The sequence below is a fragment of the Diplotaxodon limnothrissa genome, linkage group LG2 (genome assembly GCF_057381915.1).
Source record: "Diplotaxodon limnothrissa isolate DT_005_m linkage group LG2, D_limnothrissa_male_GT1.1, whole genome shotgun sequence".
Classification (NCBI taxonomy): domain Eukaryota; kingdom Metazoa; phylum Chordata; class Actinopteri; order Cichliformes; family Cichlidae; genus Diplotaxodon; species Diplotaxodon limnothrissa.
In genome coordinates, this window is record NC_140597.1 from 27,249,865 (window position 1) to 27,270,512 (window position 20,648).

Genomic DNA, 20,648 nt, shown 5'->3' on the forward strand with positions numbered 1-20,648 from the left:
GCATGACAGGCTGAGTAATTTCACTCCTTTAAGTAAGTCAGTGAAGGAGAATTATAGATAACTGCAGAATATTGTGAAAATGTTGTGAAACGTGATCAAATGAAAAAGGAAGTGAACAATCTGTTCTGAACAACTTTGCCTCATTTGAACTTCTGTCTGGAGTCCTACAGATGGCAGTCTATGATCCTGCGATAAATGCATTTCCTTTTCACCTCTGGGTGCTCCACTCTGGGGCATGCCAACCTTCTAACTATTGCCAGAAATGTGTATTATGTTGTACTGACAGTAAACACAGCATAAAACTGTAAAACCAAACAGTATTAGCCTGCATTAGCTATTAGCTACATGTAATATTTTCATCCGGTACTCTACTTTTTCTCAATATGGCATAAACCCGCACCTAATAACAAGACAAAGACAAATTATGAAATTACAAATACACTGTCCACGTTGTCATATAATTTTAAAGGAGCAGCTGTTAAAGGGCCTTAATGTTGTAGTGATACATTTAATAGTACATTTATTGGCTGATAAAGTTTTATTGATTATAGAATAAAAACACTAACTTAACATTGTAAATGCGGATATGTTACTACTTATCTTCCGTGACCAGCTTCACATTTTATTTAGATACATCATAGCTAGGGAAATGTTATGCCACTGATGAACAATGGCTGTAAGGTCAGTTTCTTGATCATTAATATGTAAATTGTCATTGATCAATGACCATTGATCAATGTACCATTCACAGAGAGTTGGGAAATGGCTGCAATCATGAAAGATGTACCCTTAGGCCCCTTTCTTGATCTAGCTCTTTCCCTTTTCACATAAATGGAATCCTTGACTACCCGTTCAAACCAGCGTTCCTTCCTGTCCAGGATGTGAGCATTCTCTTCATTGAAAAAGTTGGCACTGGCCCGTAGGTGTGAATAGACTGCAGAGTCCTGGCCTGACGACGTAGCTCTTCTGTGTAGTGCCATCCGCTTAGCCAGAGGTTTTTTGATTTCCCCGATGTAAAAATCGTGGCAATCCTCCTGGATCTTAACAGCGTACACTATGTTACTCTGTGCCGGGGGACCGGATTCTTGGGGTGGACCAATTTTGAGGCAGTGTGTTTCGGGATTTAAAAGCGACAGAGGGGGGGTGTTGAGAAAAAATGCATCTCAACTGTTCTGACACATAAGGGATCACTAAATTTAAAGGATGCCGAGAGCATCCTTTAAATTTGCTCAAGGCCTTCTTGATGTGATGTTTTTCTGCTTCCCTGGCTGCTGTACCTGTGGGGATGGTGTTCGTCATGTGTTGTAGCGTCCTGATGTCACCCAGTTTGTGTTCCAGTGGTTGATGATGCGTAGGTTTACAGTACACATCAACTTTTAAATATCCCCATTACTCATGGAAATCTCACAGTCTTTAGACTCAAGTTCACATCAAGTTTGCCAGTTCTGTAAACTTGTTGTGTTGGTCCACCGAGTTTATGTGATCAGTGAATTGTGTTATGTCCTGAGATTTGATTTTCACCCAGGTGTCATCCACATACCTGAACCAATGACTTGGTGGTGTTCCAGGGTAGAATAACGGGCCCTCTTTTTTCAATTATATTCCTCATTAGGGTGATGGTTTTATAAAAGACAATAGCAAAGACAAACTGAAAATATTTAATCTAGTGTGGCATTTTTTTTATTCTGCATAAAATCATTCAAAGATCATACAGTTATGCAGCATGGGTTATAAAATGCAGGCATGCAATCAGCCCCCCCCCCCCCAAAGCACTCCAAAAAAAACCTGCTTTCAAATTCAAAACTATAACAATTCTTGTTAAAGTCTGAGAACTTCTGCAGTCCACCTAGTGGTGACCCAGGTTGAACTCAAGCCGTGACAGTGATAGGCCTAATCCTGCTGAAGGAGCCGGGTCACTGTGTAGCAGGAGTCCCCGTCACTCAAAAGACAAACAGGGTAAATATTTAGAAATGTGCTGATGCTTTTGGCCTGAGTGTCAGGGAATGAAGGAATGATCTGTTGTGCTAGCAAACGACTTGAGAAGGTGGTGTAATATGGCTCCACACTTGAAACATAACATCGTTCTGGCAGCAGTTATGTTTGCGGCTAAGTGCCACCATCATCATGTCAGCATATTGCATTCTCCAGCTGTGGGCTTTTATTTTTTTACAGTATAGAAGTGTTTGAAGGTAACATTTTGAGTGACACTTCTCAAAGCAATCAAGTTTTTGAACAACCCCTTCTTAGCTGATGAAATGGAATGAAAAGAAGTGCAAATCAAGTATGAAGAGAAACAATAAAAATGAACGAGAACATACATTTGATTTTTTATATGCATTTCAAATACATACTGGTCCTCCAATCATCTTCTGACAATCACTTTACAACGTACAACATTCTTCAAAATCTTTTCTCCCTCCTCTCCATAAAAGCACACACTTGTGTGACATCCACTTTTACTTCTGAACTCCTCTCGAACAGGCTCTCAGTGAAATATATAAATTTTAATCCATTCCTTGTCTCAAACCTTAATCAACCGTTTTTCTGTCGACAACAGCAAAAGAAACAAAAAATACAACAATTTTGACATCTTTCTTGGAACTCGGAAACAGTGTTTGATTGAACAGTTGTATCAATGCCCTGTCTTACCTCCACATAAGTCTCTGTATTTAACATTCCCTTTTTTTCTGTCATTCTTCGTCAGTCTGTCTATAAAGCTTACATTCATTTCAGCAAATCAGAGCAACATCTATACGCTTTGCTAAACTCATTATTGCACTGTGATATTTATGCATTTTACTTACTTTGCAGTGGTTACAGCTGGTAATAAATGAGTGTGTGCTACCTAAATACTGCTGTGTTTTTGTACTATGAGAATGCCTCATCCAAAGCAGTTTAAACTCACTTGAGGGGTATATTTACATGTTACTCATTTTCTTCAACATTTTTAGGTCTCAACCCCAATTTTCTACTTGCATCATAACAATAGTTCATTAATGATGTTTAAAACTGATACTTTTTCTTCAAACGCTTTTCAAACACAGTATCGACAGTGAAGATTCTGTATGTTTGTTGTGAAAGTATAATATGTATTGAAAAATCTTTGGTTATTTTGAGTCTTTTGCACTTTTTTTGGCATGTAAGAAGCATACAAGCCACAGCAACTGTGTTGTGTAAAAAGCTTGTTCTTGTCAGGCCATACTACGAATGTGAGCCATATGAAATACTATAAACTACCTCGATACAACATATACCATTATAGGATTTGCAATCAAAGTTACTTATGTAGTACTTATCTAACATTAGTCTGATGAAATGTCTCTAGAAACTCAGTTACTTGGTGATCTACTTCCACAAAACTCTATGAAATCAGAAACTGTGCTTTTGCCGACACTCAATAACGCCCTCACAGGTCAGTGGAGATGGTACTTCGTTTCACCCTCAGGCTGCCGCCCCAGCCGCGGGGACAAGTGTTGTAGGAGTGGAGGCCGGGCGAGCGGAGGCCTGAGTCTTCGGATTCAACAGATGCGTCGGAGTCGGTCAGGGAGCGAGTGTTGTAGAGACGCACAGGAGAACAGATTCTCTGAGTTGGAGTTGGGGGAGGGCTGGTGAAAGTAGGGGACTGTGCCCCCAGTGACCGTGACTGGAAGAGGTTGACGGGTGGTTTCTGACCGTCGTAGCTCAGTGATGAGATGGGAAGACTGTGACCACTTAGTGCACCAGGAGAAGGGCTGTTTTTACGTTTGGCTGCATTGATGATATTTTTGGCCAGCAGGCGATGGTTGGCTTTAGAGTCCAAGTTGTTAACTGTGGGAGACATGCAGCGACTGTCTTTGGTCAAGGAAACAGGAGAGGTGACGGAGGATGTGTAAAGAGGTTTAGTGGTAGAGAGAGAGAAACTGGTTTGAAAGTGTGAAGGAGACTGAGAACGTGAGCCCCATGGAGGAGACACAGGAGATGTGACTGTAGATGGCTGGGATGGTCTGGATGTGGAAACTAAGAAGCTAGAGGACTGGACCTTTTGGCTTACTAATGGTGATTGGCATCTTGATCCCCAAGGAGGGGTGGATACATTTGTTTTGGAAGGTCTGGACGTAGGAACTGAGGAGCTAGTGTAAGGCTGGGTATTCACCACTGGGGATTGGCATCTAGATCCCCAGGGAGGTGTGTGTGGTGAAGTCGCTGTAGATGATTGGGGAGGTTTAGATGAAGAAAATGAGAAACCAGTGGAGGGCTTGTTGTTCTGGGTCGTTGGGGATTGGCACCTTACACCCCAAGGAGGAGAAAGGGGAGAAGGAGATGTAGAAGTTTGGGAAGCAGGAATTGGGGAAATGATAGCGGACTGGCTGACCACTGGGGACTGACATCTTGAACCCCAAGGAGGAGAGCGTGGAAAGGTGGCTGTAGATGTTTGTGAGGGTCTGGATGTGGAAGTGGAGGTAACTGTAGAAAACAGGATATTCTGAGTGCTCATAGGCGATTGGCATCTTGAATTATTACGAAACGATACAGGGGACGTGACTGAACGGATGGAGCTTGTGAGGGGTGGTGGGCTTGTTTGGAGGCTAGAAGTCCAGCTTCCAGTAGCTGGGCCGCCCGGGTTGCCTGTGAGGTTACGTGTCCTGGTTGGTGTAGATGTCTCACTGGGAACTTCAGCAGGAGTGGACTCCTTTGGTGTCTGTTGGATCAGGACAAGTGTTTCTTTAATCTCTTAGAAATATGTATTCAAAAACACAGTATATTAAATACACAAAAAGTTAGGCTATAGTATTGTTAAGCATGTGGATAAGTAAATGAATCTAAAAGGTTTTTAATTAAACTGTGTCAGGATGTGTTGCTCGGAGAGTCTGTTCAGATGAAACTTCACACAATACACCCAGAAGATCAACTAGGTAAACTTAATAAGTGAACCTGTGATGATAAAACTGTGCCCAGCCTGTGCCTCAGCAGCATTCAGGTTATGTTTGTGCACTCCCTCCATCTGTATGTGTTTATCCAGCCTCCCCTGGCTACCAGCCCACACAGGCCCTGTCTTAAGTGTCTCTCTCGGGTTACTGTCATCTGGCTTTCACGTAGAGGATAACCTTTGCAGAGATATGTAGTTACCTGACAGAAGCAAGGCTCGCATCCATCTCATGTCTATTCTAATTAGGGAATACTCCCACTCAGTATGATATTATGATGAAACTAACCTGCTAGGATCACCTTCCCGAGAAGTTATGGTCTCATAAGACGAATGTTAATGGTCATATTTCAAATGTTCGAGGCTACTTTGAAAGAAAATAAGGCCTAGGTCAGGAGTCATAGCATTTGTCTAAATTTCTGACCCCCTCAAGGCCAGCCAGGGCAGAGTTCAGGCCTTAACATGAACACGCATAACTCAAATTGTTATGGGGGAAAAAAACATCTTGTAATGGAAATCTTCAGTTTTTTTCCCCAGAACTTTAAATGTCACACGCTGTGTAACAAAACAGATCTGCCCCCCCCTGCCGCAAGCTATCTGTGTACTTCAAGGAGGTATAAATTTTATTAGTGTGTTTCCAGTGATTGCTTAAAAGGCAAAAGAGTGAAAGTGACAAACAATTAACATTGGAAAAAGCCAGTGAAGTCAGGAAATGAGGAAAAAAAAGTCAGAATGGAATCCGTGTAGAGGGTTAGCATAAAGCTTTAATCAGAGGAAGAAAAGGTTCAGTCGTACATAAAACAATTGGATAGAACAGACGGAAAAGAGCAGCGAATCAAGGTTTGTGAAATGAAACAGACACAGTCCCTGTGCTCTGAAACAACAGCGTTTGATGACGGAATTACTGCTTCAAGTCATGAAAAACAAAAATATGTATATAGCAGGCAGATTTGAAACACCAAAGAATTCAGGCACACACCATATAGTTAAGTAGAGCATGCTGAAAAGCAGAGTAAATTAGCATGAAGGCATAACGATAGAAAAGTAGTTCTCTTGCTGCAACTTTCATGTCAGTGAACAGCATTAAATTGCAAATCGTAGATCATAAAGCAGATGCTAGACCATCTGTTAAAGTGCTTTGTGAAGCAGCATCACCCGAGTGCCCAGTGGAAAAAAGTGTGAGGCTGTTTCTCATCATATTTTAAAATGTGCTGAAAATGGACGTTCTTGAGTGCTGATGTGCTTCGCGGCTTTGGGAATGGCAGTTGATTTTCATTACGCTGAGGCACATTTTACATTTTCGAAGGATAATTACCAGTCTTTGGGTTTTTTTACTGACAAAAAAGACAAATAATATGCACTGAACAGAAGATAAGACACAGATAGCCATGGCTAAAACTGTTAATCTGTCAGTAGTTTGATGAAGATGTTACATAGTGTCTAAGAGACACATAAATTCTCTATAATGTGTGGAATTATAGTAATAAGAAGCACAAGAAAAAGAAGAAGGCACACGTTAAACAGGCAGTGTAATGAATCGTAAGTTTTAGCCCTATCAAAATCACTTCTGCAATCATGTGTTTAGTATCTAAAAAAAACCAAACATTTTCTTTCAACACATTTTCTAAAAACGGTACAAAGAGGGTCTCCACACCTGCGGTGCAATCCCTGCCTTTTTGGCAGAAAATGTGGGCCTTGGTGCCTGTACTGATGACCGGGGAGAGGACACCCTGTCTGGAGAAAAAGCAGACATCGGAGAGCTGATCCTCGGATGACCAGATGTCGGATTTGAAGGATAATCTGGTCCTCCTGTAGGGCTGAGAGGTATTTGATGAGACATGCACTGGGCACTGAAGTTAAAGGGAGGATTGTTAGGGAGTGAAGTCTGTCTGGAGAAAGTTGGAGTGGCGAGCTGGTTCCTGGCCTGTGGTGCTCCTTTGGGTAGGGTACTGATGGGGTCCTTGACTGGGTTAATGATGAAGAGAGAAGAGTTAAGCTGGTATGGCCGGTGCCTCGACAGATCCATCTCTATCTTGGAGCAACCATTTTCCAAAGGCGGCGGCTCTGGAACTGGTTCTGGTGGTGGAGGTTTTTTCATTGGTTTCTGCTTGACTGCTTGTTGCGCCTTGAGATTTTGTGAAAGTTGAGCACACATGTCAGAGTTTTTAGCAATAGCTTTGACCCTACCAGGCATGTTTGATGGGTAAACCCAAGATGGTGGCAGAGACATTGTAGGAGAAGGAGATCTAATTTGGCCTGCGTTCTGATTCTCAACCACATATTTTTCCATCCTGGACTGACGCTTAGCAAACAGCTGAGCACCTTTTCCGGACACATTTGTAAGCGACTGCTCCGGTTGGTGCTCTGCCCTCGGTCGGGTCCTTGAGCTCTTGAGACAAGAGGCCCATTCTGGAGCTCTTGCTCCCTCTGTCCTGTCCTCTTCCTTGGCGAGGAAGTTGGAGGCTTCTGCACCCAGAGCCAGTAACTCTTCTTCAGATCCTGGCTCAGGGACAGATTTGTGTCCATGCTTCTTTCTTTCATCCGCCCCTTGCACTAGAGAAAGTAGCTCGGGGTTTGGAGCGACCACCGGTTTCTCTTTGAATGTGAACATTGACTTTTTATTTGCCCTCCTGGCAGCACCCTCCTCAAGTATTCCTGTTTTGATTGGTGTTGTCATCTCCCTCTCCCCTGATGGCTTAGGAACAAAAGTGGAGGGTTTCGGGGCTGTGGGGGGGCCATAATGGGGCAATTGTGAATACTGGGAAGCAGAGAAATGGGATGGTGGAGGAGAAGAAGGAGATATGACAGGAGACATTGGAGGTGGACTGGAGTAGTAAGTCTGTGGGGGCTGGTTTTTAAAAGCAGGTAGAGGTGGTGTGGGATATGACGGAGGCGGAGGGGGAGGTGAGGCCACCACAGGCTGGGGGACAGTAAAAGCAGGGAGAGGAGGTGTCGAGTAGGAAGGAGGAGGGGGGATGTCCATGACAGGCCTGACGGTCTCCGGAGACTGCACCGTGGGCGGAGAAAAGAAAGGTCTGGCAGTTCTATTGATGAAGGAGCTTGCCTGCTTAGATGTGGGCACAGACACCTTCTCAGGACCAGAGGCGCCATGACAGCCATTAGGAAGCTTTCCAGCAGGATCTGGCCCTGTTTGCCTCCCATTTATCTCTGCTTCTCCTTCAGCATGTACTGACACTATCACATCAGTGGTTTTACTCCCTGGCGGAGTCTCACGCTCGGCCTCATCCTCTAGATCCTCGTGAAATTGATGTCGTGCCTCTTCCTCTTGCTCCTCCTTGACAGGGAGGAAGTGTCTCTCTTGTACAACACGGTCATCAGTGTCTTCTTCTTTGTGGAAATCCTTAGCCGGCTCATCCATGATATCGCCCACTGAGCGTACTCTTGCAGGTGTCGAGAAGACCGACTTGTCAGCGGTCGTGTTCTTTAAGTTTAGGTCTCTGTCCTTTTCCTCACTGCTCCTCTCTGCCCATGTCAGTTTGTTGGATGGGGGGTTTGTTTTCACATTCTCAGCTCTGTCCTCCTCTGACCTTTCTCCACAGCTCTCAAGTGTGAAGGCGTTGACTCTCTGCTTACGCCGATTAAAGAGCTGAACACCCCTGGACTTGGAGTTGGAAGGGACGGTGAGCTGAGCAGCAATGATCTGACTCTTGACGCGAGCCTCCTTTAGCTCCTTCTCTGACAAACTGGCACTCCTGGTCAGATCTAAAGTGAAACACACAGGAGAAAACACAAGAAAGGAAGTTCAGCTAAAAGAAAAAGACAGAGGAGTTTTGCCTTCTTGTCTATATTAAATAATAAAAGGAGTAAGACCTCTGTAGACTTGGCAACGTGCTGCTATTCAGAGACAACTCCCTAGCATGTAATTAAAGTTTGCCAAACTGTTTTCATGTACAAATAGAAAGAACCAGAAAGGGCGATTTTTAACAAGTGTGGGATAGAAATATTCTCTTTAAAACCCACATAACTGTTTTGGCACCATGTGGTTTTGATTGCTTTTTTTTTTCCTTTTTTTTTTTTATTATTTCAGAGTACTTTTGATTTCAACCAATCTAGCAAGGGGAAAAAAGACCTTGTGGACATTTGACTCAGCAGACCAGAGCTGTAGGCAATGAGCCAGGAGACGTAGGCGGAGAAGCATTTGAAATAAACATGTCAACAGCTGCTTTACTAAAGTTAATAAAAATTAAAACAAACAACAACAAAAAAAGATCAAGGTCAATGTCGAAAGCTGCAAAATAGGGAAATTACAGCGAGTCGGTGTCTTACCTTGATTTCATAGGTTTGCTGATTACTGGAATTATAAAATAAATGATAGTTTGTTTTCTGAGCTTGAGAGCTCCCTTTTAGGCGGCAGAGCTATTTCCTTCTGCAGTAGTCCCTCCCTGAGCATTCCTCCACCACTGAGAAAACTCCCTGCCTGTGCTTCCAGCATGTCTTTGGTTTCTCTCTGTACTTAATTTGTGCAGAAATGCAGCTCAAACCCTTAATAGACCATTTTTACAATCTAAAACTAGCCCAGAAAAATCAAATTTTTTCACTGCCTTCTATAAACATACTATACAATTAAGTGTTCCCATTTAAAGTATAGTGAACACATCACTCTTCAAAGTCCACGAGAGGAAAATCAAAGCTGCATCTTTTGCCTTTTTTAGCTCCATAAAAACCTGCAGTCAGAGTCTCTTTGTCGTTATGGTGACACATCTGGTAGATTATTCACTGAAAGCATGTTACTCTGATGGAAGATATTTAAAATCCCTGCAGGACGTTTCTCAGACAGCTAGCTCAGCCATGACTGTTTTTTTTTTTTTCATTTATTAAGGTGATGAATCCAGACAGCTACATTATTTGATGTAATCATGTGCCAATCATAATAATTACGCATAAATCAGTCACTTGTAAAGCTGTCCTATAGAACTGAGTCGGCATGCAGTTTTCCCTGGCACAGAGTGTAAAGCCAACACGATCATTCCCCCCAGTAAAAAGGAATAATATGCATCTGTCACTGATTTGACAGACTAAATCTGGCCCTCAGTAATTGAATCAGCTCCTTGTGAGGTATCCTAGAGCTTTTTTTACTTAAACTTAGCTAAAGTTCAAGAGCATACGTGTGCCATCCACTCTTTATTATTTTTTTCATGAACCATGCACCCTGGACCTGCTGTAATAACAAGCAGCGTGTTAACAAAGTTATCCTCTGTGATGATAACAATGATGACGGCGGTTATGTCTGCAAAAAAAAATGGATAAGTATAGACTATATTAAATCATGCACCTGACACCAACATGATCTATCCCCCATATTAGATATTTGTTCCAGTATAACAAGGATAAACACATTACCACACCTTAGACAAGCAGTCCTCTCCTCTACTGGCATGAGCATAAATCACCTTCTTTTATAGACTGCTACACAGAAATGAGCCTACCTATCTCACAGGTACTTTATGTAGACTCGCTGCCTTTTATCATTGTCGTCACTGTAAGCAGTAGCACCACCAGGGGTCCCAGTGACCATTTTTATGAGCTATTTGCTGTTTATAATTCACGCTACCTGAATATACCAGAGCAGAGAGGCTTGAAATGAAGTGTCCTCGCTATAAACATCTACCTTGAGTGGGAGCCAGCTCTGTTATCAAGTAACATTTCAGGAGCAAATCCCAAGCGGTACCTTTTATTTAATTCGAATTTTGATTTTAATTAGCGTTAAATTCTCAAGTTTTTAAGCTAATCTTATGGAAAATTCCAACAACAAAATAAGCTGCAGTTATTTTGCATAAAATGTATATTTTAATCAACAACAAATACATAAAATGCTCAGGTTAGGCTCAAAAGTACAGATTGCATGATTACACACAAATCTCAGTGATCTTTACCTTTTTAGTTATAAGGAGAAATAACTTTAAGCTTATGAGCCAGCGTCTTCTACAGAAACACTGCCAATAGTAAGTCATATTTCTTCATAAAACAGACAAGCACAAGCTGCTTCAACGTGTTAACATATTCTCACATTTCTTGAGTTTTCTGAAAGCCTGCTTCTCTTGCTGGATCCACTCTAGTGTCTAATCCCTTACCTTTTTCAAGTGAAAACTCAGGGCTCCGCTGTTTTGTAGTACTTCCACAAGAGTTTTCAATTTAACTGCGCTTGATAGCTTCACACCCCCTTTCTGGAGCGAGGTGGGATCGGATTTCTTTTTCCCTGCAGTCCAGCACACAGACAGACAGGCAGGCAGGCAGGGGAGGAAAGGAAGGGAAGAAGGGGGGAAAGGCGGGGAGGGCGTGTAGCTGGAGGCTGTGCTGTCTGTCACTCAGCCTCCAGTGTTGTTTTACTTTTTCAGATCTGTGCCATCGCACTTCCACTTCCACATCCACTTCCCTAATTATATATATGTATTTGTATAAAAAAAACTGGGACGTGACTGCTTGACAAATCTGGGTCTTTCATTTTAGAAAGCTTTACAGAGGCTGCACTTTATTTTGAAAGTTCAGGAGATGGGTGCAATCAGCGATAAGTAGTCAGCAGCTTATCTCTGTCTAATGTCCTCTGTCCTTGCTGCCCTCAGTGCACGTCTCACACTCCAACTAAGTGTCTGCCCTCTTTGAACCCTAAGGCCTCCAACCTGCAGGAGTGGGATAGGAATTTCCTGTCCAACATTAGAGTCAAAACTCAGCGCTCAACAGCGATGCAAGAGCCCCTACATCATATTGCCTACCCTTCTTTACTCCTCCACCTCCAACTTTCTCTACCTCTGCCCTCTGCCCCATCACCTCATCCCAGCACGGGTGAGATCAGACAGGAAAGCTCCCCCCGCCCTCACGGCAGCGGGATTTAAGTCAGGGAGGCCAACCCTGCTTTTGTGTATCAAAGGTCAGATTACCCTGTCGGATGTTATCTTTCTCCGGGTGATGGCTGTGGGGTAGGCATGGATGACAGCACCAGCCCCTGCGGGTGATGCGTGAAGCGGTATGGAAAGACGAGGATTAACAGAGGTCCTGAGATCCTACCAGACTGAATGTGACCTAAACTCTCAGCAGATTCCCCTGGGAGGAATAAAGAAATCCAGTTCAGAGGTGGAAACCATGCTCTCCTGCTCATAGCGTTACTGTTTCATGTGTTAGGAAAGATCCCACCGGAGCAGTTGTCCACTTTCTCCGCCGCCTTTTTGTTGTTCTAGTGATCTCTGTTTCATTTGAGGAAACTAGTGAGTAATGAGTGATAGGAAGGGTATTGGAAGCCCACAGGCTATAGATCCATATCAGGAACAATTATTTGAAGGCTGGAAACCTTTCTTAATGCACAATGCCTTTTTACTCACTTTGAATAGTGCATCTGAAAAACTTGTCACCACCAGTAGTCATGTTTTCTGTGTCTTTTCATGGATTCAACATTTCTATTTTAAAACAGGTTTTTTGAAGTTAAGTTGGCAACTGTAGAGGTAAAAAGCAGAGGGGCATTTCCAAACAACGTCTCCCACAAGTTAGCCTGTTATTGCTGTGGCCAGGTTGTATATTAAGACAGTCCTTTAGCAGTGAGGCATGCTTGCATTGGCACAGCTGCTACGAGAACCTGTATTTTTATGACACGGAAACAGATGTCTCAGAGACCAGTTCATTGTGTCAAGTTGCTCTGATGAGTCCAGACTCAGAAACAAACCACTGAATGTGCATTTAGAGTTACATTTTCTTGTAAGAAGTCCAAATAAGGAGAGAAAATAGCAAATAAACAAGCACTTACTTGTTTTCCGGCTCATGTGTTCTTTGTTGAATCCTGTCTTCTCCCATGACGCATTGTAGTCTGTCCCACGGGTCTGCACGTCTTGAGTTAACTGGAGAGGTTTTCTCAAGCCCTCCGGGCTCCAGCTCACCCCTCTCCTGATAGACGTATGTCCCTTCTCCATCTCCATCGCCGTCTGTCGCAGCAGGAACAAGCCCTCAACGCGGGAGGGAGAAACGCTAGTGCTTTGTCCCGCTCGGCTCAGCCTCCTCTCCCGATAGGATGAAGCAACTGGTGAAAGATGAAGTTTTACTCCTTACTGGCAAACAGTGAATTAGCTGAAAGAAAACACCCACGCAGAAGATGAGTGAAAGGTAGTAGCTCAGTTTTCCCAGTTTCTGTTTCCGGTCACGGCTCCCCTTTCAGCAATAATTCTTCCAAATGTTGTCCTGCAGACAGCCGAAATTTGACGGAAGAAGCGTGTTCTTTCTTTGGTCTTCATGAAGTATTATCCTGCATCTAATGGGACCTCCCAGGAGGGTCAGCTTCGATGAGCATTGGATGAGCTCCCATGGATAAATGCCACGAAAATTGCACAAGATTGTTGTGCTGTGTTAAAATTCTGGCACGAAGGGCTGAGAAAGAGTCCAAGCTTCTCTAATCACATCTCACTAATACTCCTTTTTTTTTTCTTTCCCAGATGTTGCTCTTCCTTCTCTTCTATTTTAGTCACAAAAACAAGTTTTTCGCCTGCACCCCAATCTTCAACTCGCAGATGACTTTTCTTTTGGAGAAAAGGGATCTGCCCTTTATCTCACAGATCATAACTCTTGAGTGGCTCGCAGGGAAGCTGTGTATATGAGCGGCTTCCTGCTTTTGGGTGCGTGTGAGGAATAGCATTTCATACTGGAAAGGTCACTGCAGAGGCTGGTTTGTATTCAGTGTTCAAAAGCATTCAATTAGGGCTGCTTTCACCTGGTGTCCCGTGTTATTTCTCAGGCATTAAAGCCAGACACGGTCTCTGAAAGTAAAATGATCGATTTCATTCTTCTGCTTTTGAGGAAAGCCATATGTGAGAATGAAGATTCCTATTTCATGCGGCGGATGGTCTGACTTCCACTGAAACACATCAATGGGCTGCAGCTAAGACTTCAACAGTTCCACCAGTTTGGCTGATTGTTGGATTACAGATCGCTGCTCTGCTCTGTGTTCGCTGTATGCCCAGAAGCGCCTGCAAGAAAAAGGAGAATATGCAGTTATGTCAAAGGTCAAATCTATTTTAGGTCAAATAAAAACTGTATGATGCATCTAACCAGTGTTGTCTTTTTTAAATAATTTCACTGCTTCGTACACGATTTCAGGAAGGCCATCTGATATTTAAAGACTTTTTAATGACGTGGTCTGAAGAACATCATTTACCTAACTCTTCTGATGAAAGTTTAGTTAGTTTACTCTCAAAAATAAAAGCATCAAACTCAACTTATCTCAGTTTGTAAGACGGCAGGAGTCAGAGATAAAGATCAGGCTTCTCACTTTGAAGTGCAGTCACACTAATGGTGCAAAGTCGGAAACGAGAGGCGCCTTTTAAAAAAACAAAAGAGTCTGATAAACTCTGTTGTCTCCCACGAAGGGAGGAAGGCTGCAGTCCATTCAGGTTTGAGTGTTTGGGATCTACTGTGTATTAAACCTGTCAGACACAACTTATCCCTGCCTCAGGGTCTGCGATGCGATAGAGCACACTGAGAAAGTGAATGTGGACTTAAGCTTTCCATTCAGCGTGAAGTAAAGAGAGAAACAAAGACATGAATATCTTGCAGTGACATTAAGTGGGCACACATCCTCCTTCACTCTGACCCTGTAGAGTATTTCTTTAGCTCAGCAGTGTCATGTTCCTCCTTCAAAGCCAACAGGAGCCACTGGCAACATTTGTAACGGTAAACCACTGTTTGCACATCTCCTTGTCCTTGATCGGACTTGCCTCACCTCGAAGCTGATTGGGGTTTCATTTTTGCTTGTGAGTCACTGCTCATGAGTGGGAGGCTTGTTCAAAAACTACACACACACACACATTTCACACTTATTATTTTTAAATGCCTTTTCTGAGATTCCTGAGAAGCAAAGCAATGCTGCTTTCTCGAGGTGTCTAAGCACCGTAAACTTGTTTGGATCGTTTGAAGGCTGTGTTTTTGTTTCGTAAAATAACAACTGAGTCATGAAAATTCATAGCAGGGCTGCACATTAGTCCCTGGACACAATCAGCCCAAACAAAACCCTGCCCCACCTCCCTGCTGTAAAAAAAAAACAACCCAGCAACAATCCTAGCTTACTGGCATGATCGTGTCAAGTGACATGAAGGCTGGTATTGTTTAGACACTCTGACAATCGCTCTTTGATTCCTCCAGATGTGCGATCTGTGCTTGGATCACTCAGAAAGCGACACTGTCTCTTCAGATTAGCTTTCACCGTGTCACTTTCCTGCAGTGGTTTTCTGATATTTTTCTTCACTCGCAGTTGTCTTTGTTTCCTGTCTCCACAGAGAACATAGGTGAACACGTGTGGAGGACATGTCCCAACACCCCTGGTTTAAACATGGGTTGATTGCCAACTTTGATCCAGTCTGCAAATATTTATTAAGTGACAGACAAGGAACAGATGTAAGAACTCTACATGAGCAGAGGCTCTGGCTCAGGAAACAAAACACCAGCATATGGACTTTTGAAATCTGCATCTGTCCCAATCCTTTCTTTATCTCTTTTTCTTTCTACTTTTTATTCATCGCGGCTTGTTAATACGCAGCTTGACGTTGTATTTCTCCCAAACAAACCTGTGATATCTATCCCACTCTGGCGATTATGTGCTTGCCATACGTAATAGTCTGATATCTCTTCCACCACCACCACCACCACCACCTGGTCTCCAATTACCTTAAAGTTCAAAAAGTATTTCGCAGTGCCCACCTGTCCCGCTTGGCTTCCACCCCTGCACAATATTCCTATGCCACCCATCTGCCTCCGTGATCAGGAATCAGGGATCTAATTTACAGTTTGGCCCTGCAGGCTGCTTTAATGTGTAATCACAGAGTTCCTGTCCATCGCCAGCTCATGATGGATTCATACCAGACAGCAAATCTATCCCTCTGCCCTCTGCGGCGTGTCTCACATAGTGACAGCGCACAAAAGAAATTGCTTTTGGCACCCTTACAAAACCTTAATCACTCATTTGTCCCTCATGGCTGTTGTCTTGTGTGTTTATTACGCATCTGCATCAGTAGTCAGCTTGTAGAATGCGTGTCATCCACCTAATAGCTCACAAAGCGCGTGTAGTTTCACCCCAGTAACGGCATCTGCACATCATCAGTTGCTCGGGGCGCACATGAGCGGATGTCAGGTGAGCGCGCATTCCACCTACTCTGTGACTTGAAGTGTATCATTTACCCAGCTTATAATGAGGCATCGGGTCAGAGCATTGACTTGAACTGCAAGCCTTTATGACTGAATCCCTGAGGGGAAGATCTGCCGTGTGTCTGCTATCGTCTGTCTTTTGCTGGGATGTTTTACAGTTAGCAAAAAAAAATAAATAAATAATTTAACAGTAAAGGCTAAAGGCTTTAGCGGGGCCTCTGTCTCTCTCAGTCACTCTCTCTTGCTTAAACAAAGAGCTATTCAAGGGCCCTCGCAGCACTACAAAATAATTTGGGCTAGTGCTCCAAAATGGGCATTCCTGCTTCATAATTCCTCAAGAGGCTGTGATAGTTAACATGCCGCAGCTTGTGCAAGCTGATGACAGACATCTAAAACATTGCAAAGAGTCGTCCCCAATGAAACGAACAAATGTCTCTCTCTGTTTGCCATTGCCGAGAGTGCGATCATAAATCATGCAGTGGGAAGACCTTGTAATAAAGCGTCTGCTTCGCGCGCAGCTCATCCTGCTCTCGTTGTCACAGGTGGGGAACTTCAAGAGGTGAAAATAAATACTTGAAGTAGGTGTGTGTCATCCAGTGCCAAGAGGGAGGCACCTCCTTGAAACAATCAGTCATAATCTGAAAAACTGTTAGACATCAAAGGCAGCGGGCACAAACACTTTTTAAAAATGTAAAGTTGCAAGCAGGAAACTACTGGCTTTCTGTTCGCACTGAGACATTTGACAAAGTAGGTTTCTGCTGTTTCAAAGCATCTCCCATTACAGCAAAAATAAAGGAGGTGTAGTTTGCTAATCTGTGTAACACACTGTAACATATAGCAGAACAAAGCCTCCTGTTGCTCCCCCGTAAAGCAGTTAATGGGCCTCACCTGTTGTGTTAACAGGAAGCAATTACTTATATATGCGTAAGTCAATACAGTCTCCAGTCAGGACTTTAATTGGATACACCCTCTAATGTTACACAGTGAAGTTCAAGTCTATAACATGGCCACAGAGCGGGCTCCACACAGTCAGGACAATAGGCTTGGATATCAGTGACCACAGTGCTAATGTAGCCAGCCAACACCCCCACCCCAACAACCCCTGCAAGCCTACAGCCTTCGCCAAGGGAAAAAGCAGCAGCCACAGATGTTTGTCATCTACTCAAACAAAGACTTTCAGAGTTTCCCTCCTCTTCTGCCCCAGTTCGTCGCATTCCCCGGACTCTCTCTCCTCTTTCCCCAAGCAAAGATAGTGTCTTCTTACCCCATAAAGATAAACTTAATAGGCTGCAAGTGACAAAGTTTGGTGCAAGCGAAGATAAAATTCCATGATTCATTAAAGCAACCCCCCCACACCCCCTCCCTTTTCTTCTTCTTTTTTGTTGGTTAGGTTTGCTGCTCACCTGTGCTCCGGTGCGTCTGGCTGTTTGAGGCGGCGAGGGTGTGTACTGGCCCTTTTCAGTTCCTACGAGTGTGCGAGCACACCTCCCCTTTTTACCTCTTCTCTCCCACTCCCTCTCTCTCTCTCTCGCTCAGTCGAAGCAGACGAAGGATGGGGTGGGGTGGGGTGGGGGGGGGTCAGTTGGAACACAGAAGGCTCTTTGTCTGGGATTTTTTCATATGGTTTCCTTCAAGCTTGCATACTGAACGAGCACATTATGCCATAATATATTTTCATATTCAACGCAGGGATGTTGAGGGACCAGTAGGCCCCCGCTCTGTTCTCTCCCCACTTCTTTGTTTCATTCTTGACCCATTTCCAAACCGTGCACACCCGGGCAGAAAAAAAAATCCAAAGAAAGAGTGAAAAGTATGCAGGAAAAATGCCAGGCTGGGTTTTCCTCTAAACTCCAAGAATTTCTCGATGCACTTCTTACATGTCTCCAAATATTAAAAGTCAAGGGAACAGATTTCTGTTTGAGATATGCAAACATAAAGACTCCACAGAGCTTCTTACCTCAGACGTCAAGATTCCTCACAATAGTAACTTTACATTCATATTTGATGTACAGCACACGACATTTGGCCTTTTCCTCTGGGATGTTAATCTTAAGATTATGGACGTGCACTCCATATCGCCAAAGATTTACATACTCGAAGGATCCCTCAAGTACCATAAAATGTCAGTAACATCTGGTAAGTGTCTGAGCCTTAAAATGATTAGATCTGTAGATTTATAGAAGAACGCTATAAAGCTGCGTGAACGCGTTTCACCTTCTACTTCAAAATCCTTTGTGCAGAGACCTGAAAGCCTTCAGCGAGATGAGGACTGACTGCGGGCACTGGATTTTTGGATACACAATGGAGCCTGCTTGGCTAGGTCATATGCTTGAAAAATGGATCTTGAACTGCTGCCAGGCTTTAGGAATAACATCTTAATCACCTTTCAGCCACAGGACAAGCTAACCTTATTTAATGGTGCACTTATTCTGATTGTGGTTCACCACTCTTTCAAAGAGCAGGTCACCCAAAGTTTAGCAAAAGGCACGTCTCTACATCTCAAATCGGGCTTGTGATCATGGGCGTGTTTTTCAAATGCACAGATTCAGCATCTTTTGTAATCCCGAAGGTGTGGTTTGCTGGTGATTTTGGTGCGACATGTCTGGACTTTCAGCACTTCTCGTCACCTGCTGGATTGTCCTGTCAGTCCATCTCCTCGAGGCTGGGAAACGCCTTTCCTTCTGCTCCCAACCTCTATTCTTTTATATCTTTTCCCTCTCTTTCCCTCACATATCTATCAGCCCTGGATTTTCCAACTTCATGCAACTTATTCCTATTTTTACCCTTCGGTCTCCCTTTCTGCATCACCATGCTCTCTCCCTTTTGACCCTCTCCTGACATGTTTATGTGTCTCGGACCCCATGCAGCTGGGAGAGGAGCCATTAGCCGTCGTGTCTATCTGTCTTTCCTCTCCCTTTCTGCCTCTCCAGCCGCCTGCTCGGTTCTGCTCTTGTGGCATGACTCTCTGAAGGGCAGCTGTCTATGTGGGAGACCAGGGAGCTGAGGGGGAAATCTTAGCTCGCATTCCTTCAGAAGAGGGGCACTTGCTGCAAACGGACCGTTGTGGAATTTCCAAAGTGATCTGGTTTATATTCCCTCTCAAGCTGGATTCATCTCCAGAAGTTATTAGAGAGGGGCACGCTCTGGCCTTAACTGATTAAAATCATACATCTTTGCTTTCTTCCCCACCGTACCAGCTCTCAGTACATGTAATGAGATACAGCTACGAGGCCATGCACAGACACGGCTTTACTATAAACAAAGACAAAAACACTGGGACAATTCGCCATGCTTTTGAATATTTTGAAGTGCTCCTAACATCTCATTCGAGACGCCATTTCCGGATTAAAACGGGTTGATTGCTGCTCTTAAAGGATACGGTATGTATGTAGCACTAACTCGGTTGAGGCTCACGCATGTTTCAGCTCTGCCTCTGTTTATTTTCAGTGAATGGGACATCTGTATTTCTCATTAACTACCTCAGAGGGTAATTGCGGCCTGAAGCAGAGATGAGTAAGCCCTGGTAGAATCAGGGTGTGTCTGCTTGTGGTCTGATGATGTTTATATGTCTGAGGCGTATAAACAAGACAGTCCAAAAGCCTAATTACTCCACAGTGTCAGTACATAGTAGTGCCTAATAGGCTACACTCATTTCGCATTTGAAGTGCATGCAGGTTTTGGATGCCAGCCTGGCGCCTGTAACACATTTAAACACACACAAAGTTTCCAAATCCAATATATACACTAAATATACTACATGGCACAAGTCCCACTACAGCAGTTAGTGGCCTAAATTGCTTCCACAGACTGGCCAGGGAATCTAAGTTGCCAGCGGACCCCAGAGTAGAGCAGGGCGATATGGCCAAAAATATTTATCACGATATATATTTGAAAATTTGCGATAACGATATAACCGACGATATAATTGATGCGAGACAAAATACAACTCCACAACATTACTAGCGCAAAAAGACAACCTTCCATTTATTTTCACTTAAACAAGAAGCTGGTTTTTATGTACATTAAAGCTTTATAAAAATGTAACAGTGCAAATGCAAATTCCTTGCTGAAAGTTTAACCAAAAGGCATTTCCAGTAGAAATGGGCTGACATATCCTGAGCATAACCATGTATAATATCCACTGAAGTTAAAAAGAGGTGCTTTGCAACATTAAACTGCAGTGTGCAGTACGTATTTTTCGGACCATAAGGTGCACGGGATTATAAGGCACATTAAGCGAAACAAAGCAGTCAGATAAATCAAACTTTATTAAACTCATTCTTCTTGCTTCCTCCACTTCTGTACCATTGATTCATTAATGTTGAATTCTCTGGCAGCGGCTCTATTCCCATGTTGTTGCAGTATATTAATGACTAACCTCGTATTGTGGATGGATTATCTCAGTTGTTCTCCTGACTGAAGTTTGGTCCGTTTACAGCATCCTGCCATGCGATTGCATTTGTCTCTAACCATGAAGAACCTTCACGTTAACTTTTATAAGTGGAAAAGTGTTAGTGTTCGTCCTCCAGCTTCACTGTTTATGTTATGCTAACATAGCTGTGTCGCTAGCGATCACGTAGCACATCATTATATACCAGCTAGCCCAACTTCA

General features: G+C 43.4%; 1 protein-coding gene across 3 annotated transcripts; it reads right to left on the reverse strand.

Annotated features, from left to right (window-relative positions):
* Positions 1–1,831: 1,831 nt before the first annotated feature.
* synpo (synaptopodin) lies at positions 1,832–13,669 on the reverse strand. 3 transcript variants are annotated; one of them, XM_085361801.1, is made up of 3 exons: positions 12,657–13,669; positions 6,558–8,626; positions 1,832–4,678 (listed from the first exon to the last, which is right to left on the reverse strand). In XM_085361801.1, exons 1-3 carry the CDS (start codon positions 12,823–12,825, stop codon positions 3,407–3,409), a joined length of 3,510 nt encoding a protein of 1,169 aa, XP_085217927.1. In that variant the 5' UTR covers positions 12,826–13,669; the 3' UTR covers positions 1,832–3,406. The 3 variants fall into 3 exon arrangements, 1 of the variants encoding a protein (XP_085217927.1); XR_014906485.1 differs by lacking the exons at positions 1,832–4,678; positions 12,657–13,669 and adding an exon at positions 10,932–10,991 and having other exon boundaries at positions 8,564–8,626; XR_014906484.1 differs by lacking the exons at positions 1,832–4,678; positions 12,657–13,669 and adding an exon at positions 10,270–10,642 and having other exon boundaries at positions 8,565–8,626.
* Positions 13,670–20,648: the final 6,979 nt, after the last annotated feature.